This window comes from Monodelphis domestica, chromosome 1 (genome assembly GCF_027887165.1).
Source record: "Monodelphis domestica isolate mMonDom1 chromosome 1, mMonDom1.pri, whole genome shotgun sequence".
Classification (NCBI taxonomy): Eukaryota; Metazoa; Chordata; class Mammalia; order Didelphimorphia; family Didelphidae; genus Monodelphis; species Monodelphis domestica.
The window spans coordinates 466075943-466092478 of NC_077227.1; the positions used below are offsets into that span (position 1 = coordinate 466075943).

General features: G+C 37.6%; 1 protein-coding gene across 1 annotated transcript in view; it reads right to left on the reverse strand.

Annotated features, from left to right (window-relative positions):
* Positions 1-8702, reverse strand: part of MED27 (mediator complex subunit 27) — a 276923-nt gene extending 268221 nt beyond the window's left edge. The window contains exons 1-2 of the mRNA XM_003339627.4: positions 8403-8702; positions 3751-3895 (exon numbers count right to left, since the gene is read on the reverse strand). Coding sequence (XP_003339675.2) covers positions 3751-3895; positions 8403-8605 — 348 coding nt within the window. The 5' untranslated portion in view covers positions 8606-8702. The remainder of the gene's footprint in view (positions 1-3750; positions 3896-8402) is intronic.
* Positions 8703-16536: the final 7834 nt, after the last annotated feature.

Genomic DNA, 16536 nt, shown 5'->3' on the forward strand with positions numbered 1-16536 from the left:
TCAGTTAAATCTAATTTTACAATGGTTTATTACATTCAGACATATTGCAAAGTCCAAATTTACACCAAGGACAAAATAAATACCAATTATTTTTTGCCACAGTTGAAAAAGCTGTTCAGTTTTCTCCAGAACAATTCTATGAATGTATAGAATACTTAAAACTAAATTCTTTCCTCAAATTAGTATAGAACAAGTGCTGCTCATAGCTCTTTGACATTTTTTTATTTGATCAAATTAATTTTTAAATGTGCTACTGTAACAATTATGCCAACCACCATGTGATTAATTTTTCAACTGACTTTTAAAAATGACAAAATTCCTTAAAGAAATTAGTCATTAGTCATGAAAGAGTTTTCTGTACATACTCTGACATAGAAAACACATTAAGGATTACATTTTACTTAATATATTAACACATTTCCTAACTGTGAATTTAAATTATTTGAAAAAGAAGATTAATAATGAAAGTTTTAGACCAATAAAGAGATCTCACTTTTGCAGGACAGAATAAGGTAAGCCCCTCTAAGGAATCAGTTCCTTCTAAAACATTTACTTAACTTTTAGCTTATGTCATAAATTTACTAACTATATTTAAAAGGATCTTGGGGAGGCCTTTAGTACATTGGAGAGATCTTCCATAGCAGTATAAGGAAAATCATAAATATAGCAGTATAAGTCAAGAACAGGCTGCAATTTGCTGCAGTGTAACACTTCACTACAGATCCACTGTAACACTTTAATTATTCTAATCAAAGTAGTTTATATTTATTTTGACAGTTGCAATTATAATAAGTCATTTGATAAATCTAAAGGCAGAGCACAACTTTCTAGATACACTCATAACATGCTATACAAGACTGGATTACTATTTCTAGGGCAAAAGTTAAAAGACAACTCAAGTTAATAACATTAAATTGTAAGAATTCCATTCAGCCGAACTAGCTTTCTTTAGTATTAAAAGCAATAGATTAGAAGTCATGAAATTATGTTCTAGACTCAGCTTGTCACTGACTAGTTAGTTGTATGGTCTTGGCTAAGTAGTTTCACTTCTCTGAATCTGTTTATTCTGCTATTAAATGAGGGAATTAGACCAGATCATCTAAGATTTCATCTATCCAGGAAGTATTTTATTTCTGATATGGCTCTGGGGATAATTGATGGTAAATGGAATTGTCTTCAGTGAAGTTGTGAATGGGTTCAGTTTTGAAAAGTAATTTGGAAATATACCCAAAAAGTTACTAAAATAGCAAAACCAATACTAAACTATACCCCAAAGAGATTAATGAGGAAAATATCTATATATGTACATACATATGTATGTATATGTATATATACATGCATTTATAATAATTAATCCTATAACATAATTTGTTTCCAAATGATGGGCACACTTTTAGTTTCCAATTCTTTGCCAGCCACAAAAATGGAATGAGGAAGATAATATATACAGTGACTACAATGATGTAAGTAGAAAGAACACACACACAAAATGAATGGTACAAAATTATAAAGAACAAGTATAGTCTAAAATAAGAAACACTAAAGGGGGCAAAAGCTGGGTAGCTCAGTGGAGTGAGAGCCAGGCCTAGAGACAGGAGGTCCTAGGTTCAAATCTGGCCTCAGATACTTCCCAGCTGTGTGACTAAGGGGTGGGGCGAAAGAAAGAAAGAAACAAACAAACACTAAAGGACATTTCCATGCTATTCCTTTGGAGGAGGTTCACAAATATTGCACATATTTTATTTTTTCAACTTATTCATCAGTTATGCTGAATTTTTTCTTTTTTACTTTTTTTGCCTTCCAATTTGAAAATGCAATTTGTTATAAGGAATAGTTCTCCAGACAGAAGGGAGGTGGTATACTGGAAGAAGCTATAGTAGAAAACAAACATAAATTTAAAAATAATTTATAAAAATTGTTTAAAAGAAAGTGTAACTGTCTCAAAAAATTAAGACCATGTTCAAATATATTTAGCGTCCTTAACAGATTGTTATGAATTTTTCATGCATTAAGTTATATAAACTTTTCTAAAGGGCAGCTAGGTGGCACAGTAGATAGTATTAAATCTGAAATCTTCCTGAGTTCAAATCCACCCTCAGATACTAACTGGGTAATCCTGGGAAAGTCACTTAACCCTGCTTGCTTCAGTTCCCTCATCTATAAAATAAGCCAGAGAAGGAAATGGCAAAATCCTCCAAGATCTTTCCCAAGAAAACCCCAAATGGGGTCACAACAACAACAATAAAAAACTCTTCTTCAGTATATTTATATTTTCAACTTGTATCACCTCTGGGATAACATTATCTTCTGAAATACCATTCAAAATAGCAACAACATTTTGCATGATTTTAGTGTATAATTAATATCAAATTGCTTGCCTTTTCAATGGGTGAGAAAGGGACATGAAGAGGGAAGAATTTGTTCTTTAAACTCTTAAATTTTTAAAAATTAATGTTAAAGTACAAATATTAAAAAGATAACCAAATATATTAACTATTGAAGAACAACCCCACTAAGACAAACAGGATTTGTACATATGCATCTATAAAACAATATTCATGGAAACAAAGGATTACCTACATAAAAAGAAAGTATTCAATGTTCCTATCTATGATGTGCCAATATAGTCCAAATAATACTAATGAAACTAATATATAGCTAATGCTATACCAAACAAAATACCAAAGAAAGAATTAGTCATATGATAGAACAAAAGGTTAAGAATATCTAGTGAAATGATGAGACAGTGGATAGAATGCTAGGCTCAGAGTCTGGAAGACCTGAGTTCAACTCTGGCCTCAGACACTTCCTAGCTGTGTATTCCTGGGCAAGTCATTTAACCCTGTTTGTCTCAATTTCCTCGCCTATAAAATGAGCTAGAGAAGGAAATGACAAGTCACTCTAGTATCTTTGCCAAAGAAACGCCCCAAAAAGGGGGAGGAGTTCACAAAATCAGACAGGACTAAAAAAAAAAAACAAAAAACTGGCTTCTAGTAAGCTTGGTATTCCTGAATTCAGATCACCTAAGGTCCTTCAGGCAGCTAGGCAGCTCAGTGAATAGTGTTGCAGCTAGAGCAGCCTCCAACACTTTATTAGCTGTGTTGTCCTGGTCAAGTCACTTAACCTGTTTGCCTGACACAACTGGAGAAGTAAATGACAAATCACTCCAGTATCTTCACCAAAAAAAAACACCCCATGGACAGTATTAGCATGCTATAATCATAAAGAATTGAATACAACTGAACAATAAGAACAAGTTATAGTATATAATTGTGATGGAATACTATTGTACTATAAGAAATGATAAACAGGATAGTTTCAGAAAACCCTGAGAAGAATTATATGAACTAATGCAAAGTGAGGCAAGCAGAACTAAATGAACACTGTATATAGTAATGGCTATATTGTAACAGTGATCAATTAGCTTGAACACACAAATTGTCATTATCAATAAAAAAGATTTTTATTTTCTTATAGCCTTTGTATATATGCCAGAGCCACCCCAACTCACTCAAATTAGATTGTAATCTTCTTGAGGGGAAAGGACTTTGTTGTTTTCCACTCAGTAGGCCTGCTCATCAGCAAATAGCTGGTACATCCATAGCTGGTACTAAATAGATTTGGTTAAACTTAATTGACATCCCATCCATCCACTTGTATGGTTCTATGTTGAATCAAAAAGTTAATACAGCATAAAAGATAATATTGGGAATACTGGCAAGTGTAATAGATAGAAAGTTTTTCTTTTACCTTGTTTGACCACTTATATGCTTGAAGAAGTTGGCTGTAGAGAGGCGTCTTGTCCTGAACAGGATCAAGGCTTAACAATCCACTATTATGGAGAGGGTGGTTCTCAGATGGCTTGCCTACCAAGTTACTCAGACGCTCCAGTTCACTGAAAAATAAAATGAAGAAAAGTCCATTATAACAGCCACTCCCCAATATGTGAACAGTCAAAGGATATAAGCAAAGAGTTTTCTGAAAAAGAAATATGTGATCAATATCATATAAAAAAATGCTACAAATCATTGGAGAAACCCTGACCTTTCACCTCACATCTAGCAAACTGGCAAAAATAGGAAAAATCAAAGAGAAACTTGGGAAGACTTGTATCAATTAAGATAATGTAAACAGAACCAAGGAAACAATACATACAATGTCTGAAAAGTTTAAGGAAAAAACCCTTAAAGGTATCATCATAGAATAATATATGGAAAAGTGGAAGGGATCTTGGAAGTTAATTTGTCCAACCCCTTCTTTTTATAATTGAGAAAACTGAAGCATAAAGTTAAATAACTTATCAAAAGTCATATACTAGAATAGTCAGGATTTGAATAGAGGTCCCTCTAACACCAAATCTGGCACTCTTTTATTTGTACAACACCAGAACTTATATCAATGTACTGTAATAACTAATCTTTGGTGAAATGTGTCTCCTTCCTTTTGATAGAGAGGTGGCAGATTACAGGTGAAGCATGAGGAATGTGCCTAGCATATTCTAAATTCTTATACTACCTCAAATGTTTTTTGACTGCCTGAATGACAATGTCATAAATGGAAGGGTGAATATTTTGCCTGACTATATTTCTTTGTTATAACAGATAGTTGTGATGTCCAAAGGGCTATAAAACTGTGCATAGCCTTTAATCTGGTAATACCACTAATGGGTCTGCATCCCAAAGAGATAATCAGAAAGGGGAAAGGACCTACTTGTTCAAAAATATTTGTACTAGCTCTTTTTGCAGTGACAAAGTATTAGAAATTGAGGGCATGTCCATCAATTAGGGAATGACTGAAAATATTGTAGTACATGTTGGTGATGAAATACTATTGTGCTGTAAAAAACAATAAACAGGATGATTTCAGAAAAAGCTGGAAAGATCTGCAGGAACTGATGCAGAGCAAAATAAGCATAAACTGGGAGAACACTGTACACAATAATAGCAATATTGCACAATGATTATCTATGAAAACTTGGCTACTCTCAGCAATGCAGTGATCTGGGACAATCCTGAAAGTCTTAATGACTGGGAATACTACACCTCCAGAGAACTTTTGGAGTAATTTTTCATATCAGTGTATTCATGGTTTTATTTCAGGGTTTTGGTTATATATGAGTTTGCTCTTACAACAATGACCAATATGGAAGTGTATTTTGCATGACAATACAAATAAAATTTAAATTTAAAAAGAGATAATTTCAATTAAGAAGGTGAAGAATGTGGAATTAGGAAATAATTTTTTTTTAAATTTTACATATTAATAAAAAGAATTTTTAATTGAAGTTTTAAAAGCTAAAGAAAATCAATTACATTAGTTTAGAATGGACCCACTATAAAGATAAATACTGATGTGTTATCTCATGATTTCTTAAAACTGAGATAAATGGATTTTGAGAGGTTATAAAGAAAAAAAATGTTTAAGTACTACTATCAGCATGTGGCCAAAAAAGAAGGGAAGAATTTAATGACTTCTCTAAAATTTCAGTTGAAGGAAAAGTAAACTTTGGGGATTTAATCATCTATTATTTCAGCTTTAACCTCTCTACTGACTCTGGATTTGCATCTCTAACTGCCTTCTGAACATCTTCAACTGGATGTCCCAAGGACACCTCAAATTCAACATGTCCAAAACTGAATTCATCATCATTCCCCCATCACTGATAAATTGGGTATAACCCTCAACCCCTATCCCCTCCATCAAATCTGCTACCAAGTCCTATTAAATCTACCTTCCAAGCATCTTATAAACACTTCTTTTTTCCTATGACACTTCCACAGCCCTAGGGCAGGTCCTCATCACTTCATACCTAGACTTTTGTAATAGTTTGCTGATTGTTCTTCCAATCTCTAGATTTTCCTGTCTATCCTCCACTCAACTGTCAAAATAATCTTTCTAGAGCTCAGATTTGACCATGTAATCACTGCACATTCCTCCCCAAATCATTAAATTTCAACAGCTCCCTATTTTGAGAATCAAGTATAAAATCTTCTGTTTGACTTTTCAAATCCTTCATAACTTCTCTACCCCAGTCTCAGAGAGCTGGGCCTGGAGTCAGGACCACTCAGAGTTAAAATCCAGCCCCAGATAGCTCGTGACTGTGTGACTCTGAGCAAGTCCTTGTTTGCCTCAGTTTCCTCAACTGTAAAATGGAGCAAAAGATAGCACCCACCTCACTGGGCTGATCTGAGGATAAAATGAAATCGAATTTGTAAAGCACTTAGTACAATGCATGATACATAATAAGTATGATATAAATGCTTATCTCCTTCCCCACTCCCTACCACCACTATCACTACCTGCTACATCCTCTCTGATCCTATAACCTTGGACTCTGCAGTTCCTCAAACAAGACACTCCATCTCCCAATTCTGGTCATTTTAAATGACAGTCCCCCATTCCTGAAATTCTTTCCTCCTCTCTATCTCCTGGCTTCTTTGGCTTCCTTGGCTTCCTTGAAGTGTAAAGTAAAATTCTATTTTCTGCAAGATTTTTCCAATACTCCTTAATATAAATTCTCAAAATCATCTCTAATTTACTCTATACACATACTCTTTTGTATGTAGCTGATTGTTTATTGCGTGCCTTTCCTGGTTTTTCTAACACTTGGTAAAGTGTCTGACACAAAGTAGGTGCTTAATAAACATATGTTGTCTTGAGTTAACTTGAATTCATAAATGTAGCACAACAATCTCTGCAATAACAGTTTGGAGACCTACACTGTAAATCATTAAATTTGCCAGAGTAGCAAATATGTGAACAAATGATGACTATTTATTGCTCATATAGTGCCAGATATGTATAGGATATTTTTCACAGATGGTAAACCATTACAAAATAAAGAAGAGGTAAGATAAACAAATAGAATGAAGAAAACACTCACAGGGTGGTGTAAAATAAAGGCACTCTAATGACCCCTGAAAATACTAACCACACCAGATAAAGTGATCCAACAGCATACGAAGTTTCCAGAAGTAAGGATTCCAAAGAATACAAAAGTCTCTCTAGGTATAAACCCCAATCCAATTTCACTAGCCTCAAATATTATCCTTGACTCCACTGCATAAAGAGGTATGAATAGTTTGCAGAAAGGATCAAAACATTTCAAACTTCATATCATGGTACATGTCATAGCATCCTGAACTTTACAAACAGAATCAATCTTAGGAAAAGTAGAGATAGAAAATGAAAAAAGAAAGAAAGAAAATCATTTCCCCAGGCTAGTAAATTATTAACTGGTAGAGTGCCAAGAAACAGTGAATTTCTGTGGGAGGGGAGTGTGTTTATCTGGCTTTCCCCCAAAAAAAGGAATGCCAGACAGTTAGTGAAAAACTGATGTACCCATCATTTGGCCTCCTCCTCGTCCCACCTCCTCCTTCCATCTGGTTGCTAAGGAGATAAACTTGCAACAACCAAAATAAAAAAAAAAGAAAATCCTAGCCCTCAAACCATAAGATGAGCTGCTCTGCTTACTTCACAGAACTGCTGATAAGAAATACATAACTGAAATCAGAACTAAATACATAAAAGGTAATATCAGGAATACTTTTAGAAATAAAATCCTGAAACCTAAAAGCTAGCCTTCCTAAGAACATAGAGTCATTCAGGCTTTAAGAGATGAAAGGGCATATATTCCTAGAAAAGGAACTGGGAACCATTTGCTGAAAAGGGCAAGCTGGAGCAAGGGAGAGAAAGAGAGAGCATAGTATAGTAGTAGAAATGGCAATAAATCAATCAACAAGTATTTATGATGATCCTGTTTTGTGTCAATCACTAAAGCTGGAGTAGGAGGACCTAGGTTGACTCCTGCATCTGGCATTATCTGTGCAACCCTTTGGAAAGTCGTTTAATGTTTCTGACCCTCACTTTCCCTCATCTCTAAGGTTCTTTTCGCCTCTAAATCTCGTGAATGGCAGTGCCCAATTCCAATACGAAACAGATCAAAACTTGTGGAAAGAACAGAGACAAGACAGTTGAAGAAAAAACAAAAACAAACAACAAAAACTTAACCAAGCTAGGCTAGTTTGGAGGGAAGGGATTTGAAAGTGGAATGAAGAGGGGAAGGAGAACTGGGATGATGGAGCCCAGTTTTCGGAGCGGTGGGGAAGGAAGGGATCCACGTGGGAAAAGGGGGAGAATGTCATTAGGAAAGGGAGGAGGGGGTGAAGAGAAGCAGTGGGGAGGGGAAGGGATGGGGCATTTGGGGGCTGTGCCAGCCCTCCACTAGTGGGTTGAGGGCTGGAGAGGTGGGAAGAACGCTGAGGTCCTGGAAAGATCCCATTGGCCAGGGAAGGCAGGTCGGTGGGAGGCTCGACCGGGGCCTGGGAAGGGATCCGGAGGGGTCTAGCGGGGGAAGCGTAGGGTCAGGCTGGACCCGCCGGACCAGCCGGGAGGGCACGTACTTGAGGTCCCGATTGACGGAATGCAGGTGGTCCTGGAAGTGGGCGATGAAGGCCTTCTCCCGGCCCTCCAGCGTCTCCTTGTTCCGCATGCCATCCTTCAGGCAGTCAAACACTCGGCTCACGCTGGAGCGCAGCGCCTGAATGGCGCCAATGGCTTGAGCGAAGGCCTCCAGATTCAACCCAACGCTCAACACATCCGCCATAGCGAACGTTATCAGAACCGGCCTCCGCTCACCCAGCCGGCTGCCGGGACGATACACAGACCGCCGCGCACTCTGATGGCGTCACGCACGGAACCCGTTCCCTAGCATCCTGCAGGCTACTGGGAAATGTAGTTCTTGGGTTGTAGCCAGGGTGGTGCTCTCCGACTCTAAGAAGCAAATTACAGGTTGAAATTATTCATTAATAATACTGGAACTCTAAAGGACCTTTCAGACCATCTAGTTTAGTCCTCCCGTTCTACAGATGGAAAAACTGAGGCCCAGGAATTGAGAAAATGGTTCAACCATGATCACACAGATGGGATTTGAAACCTAGTCCTTTGACTCTAAATTCAGTTTTCTTCCACCTTGTTGTTACGTCGTGCCCAAATGTGACCTCATGGACAATCCAGGGTACTTTCTTGGCACAAATACTGGAATGGTCTGCTATTTCCTTCTTCAGTAAGTCCCCATTTTACAACCAAGGAACAGAGGCAAATAGAGGTTAAGTGACTACATGTTCACACAGCTAGTAAGTTTCTGAAGTAGATGTTCAGGCTAGGTGCTCCATGCACTTACACACCGAAACTGCCCGGTTTTTTTCCAGTAGTTTGAATAATAGAATGCCAAAGATTAAGAACGTCTAGTCTATCACTGACAAAACCTATGTCTGACTGTCCACTCCCTTGTGGAGTGGAGGGTGGTGAATCATAAAATGTCCAAAAAAGTAATTGTCAAAAATTGTTTTTACACATAATTGAAAACAAAAAATTCAATTAAAAAAAAAAACCTCTAGACCAGAAAATTTCTAAAAGTATTAGCTCTCTAAAGATTCTTTCATCTTATTCATCTTCTACCCTCTTGGAGAAAGAGAGAGGGACCCCAGGGGCAGAAGGTGTGAGCTTCCAAGTTGATTTTATCTTTCCAAAATAATTGGTTTCTGGAGATGAAGAAGTCCAAGAAAGAAGTCCAATTAGGAAATAATGAGAATTCCCTGAATGCCATACTTAAATGGTGTAGGATGACGGAGGAACTTTTTGTCTACCTCCCACTCTGGACCAGAGGGAGGGAAGAGCCCCAGGCCAACACAAATACAAAAGCAAGCACTACTGTATTATATATCAGGTCAGTGTCATCCAGTCCCTGCTGGAAGATCTCCAAAAAGGGGAATCTCACTGTCATTCCCTGAAACTTCTTCCATTTGGGAGCAGTTCTAATTGTTAGGAAATGGTCAAGCCTAAATTGGCTCATTTGCAGCTTCAACTGACTGCTTCTGATTCTGCCCTCTGGCCCTTCTGAAGCCAAACAGAACAAGTCTAATCCCTCCTCCACATGATAGCCCTTCAGACACTTGGACACAACTATCATGCCCTCCCATGTCTTCTCTAGATCCTTCACTTTCCTTGATTGCCCTCCTTTAGACATTTTTGACGTTCTTAAATTTTTATTTAATTTTAATTAATGAATTAAATTAATAATTGTTATTCTCCTTAAACCATGGTGCCTAGAGCTGAATGCTATACTCCAGAAAATACGCCCATCTTAATGCATCCCATGATTATACTAGTTCTTTTGTCTATCCTACCACAATGTTGATTTACTGAGCTTGCAGTCCACTAAAAACTCTAGATCTTTTTCCAGGATATTTATTCTAATTCTTATCTTACATCTGAGAAGACGGAGGGGAAATGACTGATCCAAAATCACCAAACTTGTTAGTAACAAGTTCAGGATTCCAGCCTAGCCAACTCTAGATCCAGTGTGCCTGACCAAACCAAAGAACAGCAGAAAAGTTAAAAAAAAAAAGGCATCTTTATTACAGAGTGGTTCCTAAGAAGTGAACAATTGCTAGTAGTAAAAGGAAATAGAGATGAAAGTATATTATCAGTAGCAGATAAAATATACATGGACTGGGGGTAGGGTGGGGAGTTAGACTAAATGATCTCTTAGGTCTCTCCAACCAGCTCTAACAGGTGATGTTCTAAGTTAAGGCCCTTCCAGTTCTGGCATTGTACTATAAGGTAATTTCCAACTCTAACACAGAATGTTCTGAGGCCTGATCTAGCTGTTGTACTGCGTTGGCAAACAAACCTTTATTAAATGCCTTCTCTGTGCCAAGTATTACTGAGACAGTCCCTCTCCACAAGGAATCTCAAGAACATCAGATCTTTACAATGCAAGAGGTCTGAGCTGTCTTGACCACCTGTGGTCCCTGCATGTAAACCTCTCTACTAGTTGTGTACTCTAAGTGTGTGCCCATTTGTATTGTTGTTGTTCAGTCATTTGGTTGTGTCTGACTCTTCATGACTCCATGGACTATACTAACTATGGAGTTTTCTTGGCCAAAATAGGGGAGTGGTTTGGCACTTCCTTCTCCAGGCTTGTATGCCAACCCCTAAGTCATTCTTCCTTTTTCAAGGAAAGTTTAATATTTTCCATCCCTCCCCAACTCTTGCCTTATAATAAGGTACTTTGAAATCCATACCAACACAACCTCTTCTGATTTGTCTTGTGGTGGGTGAAAGATAAAATGACTGAGGAAACAAAAGTTTAATCTTCCAAGCGTATCAATTTATTAAGCGATGCGTAGCAATTGCCCAACAAATTGGAGCTAAGCCCATTCCTCAGATAAGAGCTGGACCCCAGGACAAGGAGAGACAGACTTTCCTATACATTAAAAACAATCAAATCAAACAAAATAATTAAAAGGAAACAGTACATTAGGTAATTTGATTTCTAATTGGAAGAAAGATTAGGGACTTTCCAAGTTAGGAGGGAGAGAAGTTCAATTCCCTGAACTCAGGAAAAGAGATGTCCTACTCCTCTCCAAGTATTTGTAAATAATCAAAGAAAACAATAACTGGTAGATTAGTATAGGGCCAGTTTTCAGACAAGATACACGGGCTGTTTGAGATATACAATTGCTTGAGATGTATAATTGTGGCTTAATCTAACTTCTGATTACTGTGCAGTTAATGAGAGAAAGAGGACCCCAAGCTTTATGTCCAACTTTTGACCCCTTTCCCACCAATTCCAGTTTCACAATGAACACATGTACCACTTAGCCAAGAAAGTTCATTTATCCAAGTCAAATAACAAAACAGAAATGAGAAAAAGTATCTTTAAGAGAATATATAGTAGTCAATGCAGAATCAAAGAGCAAAAATTTAAAAAAAAACAAAGAGCTCTACTCTATAACTTTGCCTAACTCCTCAAGTGGGACAGGCATTTAGCTCCGCCAGTGAGAAGAGAGTCCTGTACTAATGGGGCTTTGCAATTGGGGTTACAGATGTTATCCAACTTCAACTGGGCCCTCACTGCAGCAAGATAATCCTTGATTCTTCCCTAAATGATTACCAATTCCTGGTCTCTTTCCCCACCAAAAGCTCATCCAAACATTCCCTTCTCTCCTCAACCCTCCAACACTTACACTTGAAACATCTTCCTCCCACCTGAAACAAGGACCTGGCCTCTTATTTTGCTGAAAATAATCAAGACCATTCAATATAAGCTCCCTCTTCTCCCCCATTCTTCATCTGAAAACACTTTGACATCATTTCTTACTCTTTCCTTTGTGGTATGGAATTTAAAGAAGAAAGTCAGGATGGAAGCAAAAAAGGGAATGGAATTGGATGCACTTACACAATCAGGAATAACCCTGGTTAGAATGCTGGAAGGAAGAGGCCTGAGAAATTCCAACCGTCAAACTGGGGGAGCTGGTTGAAGGCTTGAGAGCAGAAGCCAACTCCAAGACCCAGCTCTGAGCTTCTGGAGATCTCTAAACTTCCCAAAACCCCATTCCTGGTCCATTCCTGTCATCAGAGAAGCTGCTGCTTGATTTGATCTCTACCACTGCCTATGGAAAGCTAATCAGAGAAGGGAAGAAGTTTAAACTGATTAAGGGAGTCTCTCAAGGGGTTTCCTCTCAGAGGTGAACCAGACCGTTTCGACTTCAAGGTTCTTGAGCTACAAGTCTATTCTAACAAACTCTGATCCCTGAGTAGATTTTCAATTAGGGTTAAACATTTATCTAGGGGATCCAGAGTTAAAGCAGTAGAGAACAGATTCAGCTTGCTAAGCAAAGAAGTCTTCAGAGAAAGGCAGAAGGGGATATCAAGGTAGCCATTCTAGAGATAGGGATTTCTCCTCAACCCTCTTACCTAATAGCCTTCCCAGACATCTTCCTGAATAAACCCCTGTTCTAAAACACAGTCAGATTTATCTATGTTGGCTTAGGCTGAAGGCAATGCCATCTTTGCCCTCAGCCAGTGGAGAGAACAGCCCTGTTTGGCAAGGTTTCCCAAAAATCCTTGCAAATGGTTATATCCATCATCACAGAGTCTCTCTTCCACATAATTGAGTTACTTGCCCACCAGATTGTACTGGCCTAAGACTGAGAGTATAACCATCTTTACTCTGTCTCCGAGGGAGGTACCCTGTGGGATCAGGCGACATAAAATTCCTGATCACTCATCTGCATTAACATCTCAGGATCTCCCTCCCTCATAACAGTTGGTGAGCCAGGTAGGAGAGGTACCTACAATCTTCTGATGGGATAATCCTAGATTAGGAATAGTTCCTAGGATGTTAGTACAGATCGGTGATCAGGAATTTTATGTCCTTTAGAGTTCCTTCACCTTTGTCTCACATGAGGAATCCCTCTCTTCCTTCTAGAAGATATACCTCAAGCACCTCAACTTTTTATTTCAGAAGTTCTTAACCTTTTTTGGCCTGGACCTCTTTGGCAGTCTGATGAAGCTTGTGGTCCCCTTCTTAGAATAAATGCAGAGGATTATAAAGGAAAGCAACTAATTAAAATACAGTTATCAAGATGTTTTCAACATCAAAGTTCATGAGCCCCAACAGAAGAATTGGGTTACATCAAAGATACTAATCTTTTCAACTATTAGTACCCTCCCTCTCAAACGATCTGAGATTTACCTACTTTATACTTATTTCTCCTTATTCTCTCTCTCTCTATATATGTTATAATCATATGTAATATATAAATATGCATTATGTATTTATTATAATATAGTCTATTATAATATATAATCAAATATATAATAAATGTGGTATAAGTATATATTTTAAATAATATTTGTATTTTCATATGTAACAAGCATACATACATTGTATTATATTGTAGTTTATTAATGTAGTAGTATATTGTATTGTATATTGTAGTATATTACATATACACACATGCCCATGCAAATACATATATACACACACATACATATTATTCTGTATATCTTTAAATATCTTTGTTTTCTTATTAGAATATAAGCCCTTTGCAAATAGACCATTTATTTTATTTGTATTTCAAGTGTCTGGTACATAAAAGGGGCTGAAATGGAAGGAAGCAAACATTTATTAAGTGCCTACTACATGCCAGGCACTATTATTACTATTTTTTCCAATTTAAACATTATTTTATTTGGTTTTTTTCAAACAATATTCCTTGGAAACAAAGATCCTTTTCTTATCCCCCCCCCCCCCCGTAACCCCTCCCCTAGCCAATGCACGATTCCACTGGGTATCACATGTGTCCTTGCTTCAAACTCATTTCCATGTTGTTTGTATTTGTATTAGGGTGTTCATTTAGAGTCTCTCCTCATTCCTGTCCCTTCCACCCCTGTAGTCAAGCAGTTGCTTATCTTTGGTGTTTTTAATCCCACCCTTTGTCCTTTGCTTGTGGATAGTGTTTTTTTCTCCTGGATCCCTGCAGAATGTTCAGGGACTTTGTATTGACACTAATGGAGAAGTCCATTACGTTCTCTTGTACCACAGTTTGTCAGTCTCTGTGTACAATGTTTTCCTGGTTCTGCTCCTCTCACTCTGCATCACTTCCTGGAGGTTGTTCCAGTCTCCATGCAATTCCTCCACTTTATTATTCCTTTTTGCACAATAGTATTCCATCACCAACATATACCACAATTTGTTCAGCCATTCCCCAATTGAAGGGCATCCCCTCATTTTCCAATTTTTTGCCACCACAAAGAGCGCTGCTATGAATATTCTTGTACAAGTCTTTTTCCTTATTATCTCTTTGGGGTACAAGCCCAGCAGTGCTATGGCTGGATCAAAGGACAGACAGTCTTTTAGCACCCTTTGGGCATAGTTCCAAATTGCCCTCCAGAATGGTTGGATCAATTCACAACTCCACCAGCAATGAATTACTGTCCCGACTTTGCCACATCCCCTCCAGCATTCATTACTTTCCTTTGCTGTCATGTTAGCCAATCTGCTAGGTGTGAGGTGATACCTCAGAGTTGTTTTGATTTGCATCTCTCTGATTATAGGAGATGTAGAGCACTTCTTCATGTGCTTGTTAATAGTTTTGATTTCTTTATCTGAGAACTGCCTATCCATGTCCCTTGCCCATTTATCAATTGGAGAATGGCTTGATTTTTTGTACAATTGATTTAGCTCATTATAAATATGAGTAATTAAACCTTTGTCAGAGGTTTCTATGAAGATTTTTTCCCAATTTGTTGTTTCCCTTCTGATTTTAGTTATATTGGTTTTGTTTGTACAAAAGCTTTTTAGTTTGATGTAGTCAAAATTATTTATTTTACATTTTGTGACTCTTTCTATGTCTTGCTTGGTTTTAAAGTCTTTTCCTTCCCACAGGTCTGCCATGTATATTATTCTGTGAACACCTAATTTACTTATAGTTTCCTTCTTTATGTTCAAGTCATTCACCCATTCTGAGTTTATCTTGGTGTAGTAAAAATAGACTCGAATCCAGGACTTCAATCCCCAGAAATCCTTGCTCCACTTCTCCAGAATGCCCTCTAATCTCACTAATCTCACCTGGGCCGAGAGCCAGATGGGGTATTTAAACCTGGTTGTAAATAGGCTTGGGCTCTTTCGGACTTCCGTTTTGGAGCAGACACATCTCTTTCATGATGTGAGGTTATCTTGTCTAGGCCTCTCTGGCCTAGGCATGTGCTTTCTTATTCTGTATTTTCTTTAATCCTTAACCTTTAATAAACCTCATAAAAATATAATACTCCTTGCAGAGAGAAACTAATTTCTACCTGCCTCAGTATCCCCAAAATTTTAATCTTTACAGGTGTAGGGTGTTAGGTGTCGGTCCAAACCTAATCTCTCCCACACTGTCTTCCAGTTTTCCCAGCAGTTTTTGTCAAATAGTGGGTTTTTGTCCCAGAAGCTGGGCTCTTTGGGTTTGTCATATACTGTCTTACTGGAGTCACTTACCCCAAGTCTATTCCACTGATCCTCCTTTCTGTCTCTTAGCCAGTACCAAATTGTTTTGATGACCACTGCTTTATAATAGAGTTTGAGATCTGGGACTGCAAGGTCACCTTCCTTTGTATTTTTTTTTCATTATTTCCCTGGATATCCTTGATCCTTTGTTCTTCCAAATGAACTTTGTTATGGTTTTTTCTAAGTCAGTAAAAAAAATTTTTGGAAGTTCAATGGGTATAGCACTAAATAGATAAATAAGCTTGGGTAGGATGGTCATTTTTATTATATTGTCTCATCCTACCCATGAGCAGTTAATATTTTTCCAATTGCTCAAGTCTAGTTTTAGTTGCGTGGAGAGTGTTTTGTAGTTGTGTTCATATAGTTCCTGTATTTGTCTCGGGAGGTAGATTCCTAAGTATTTTATTTTGTTTAAAGTGATATTGAATGGGATTTCTCTTTCTAATTCTTGCTGCTGAGCTGTGTTGGAAATATATAAAAATGCTGATGACTTATGCGGGTTTATTTTGTAACCTGCAACTTTGCTAAAGTTGTTAATTATTTCGACTAGCTTTTTGGTTGATTCTCTAGGATTCTTTAAGTAGACCATCATATCCTCCACAAAGAGCGATAGCTTGGTCTCCTCCTTGCCTATTTTGATGCCTTCAATTTCTTTTTCTTCTCTAATTGCTACTGCTAGTGTTTCTAGTACAATGTGA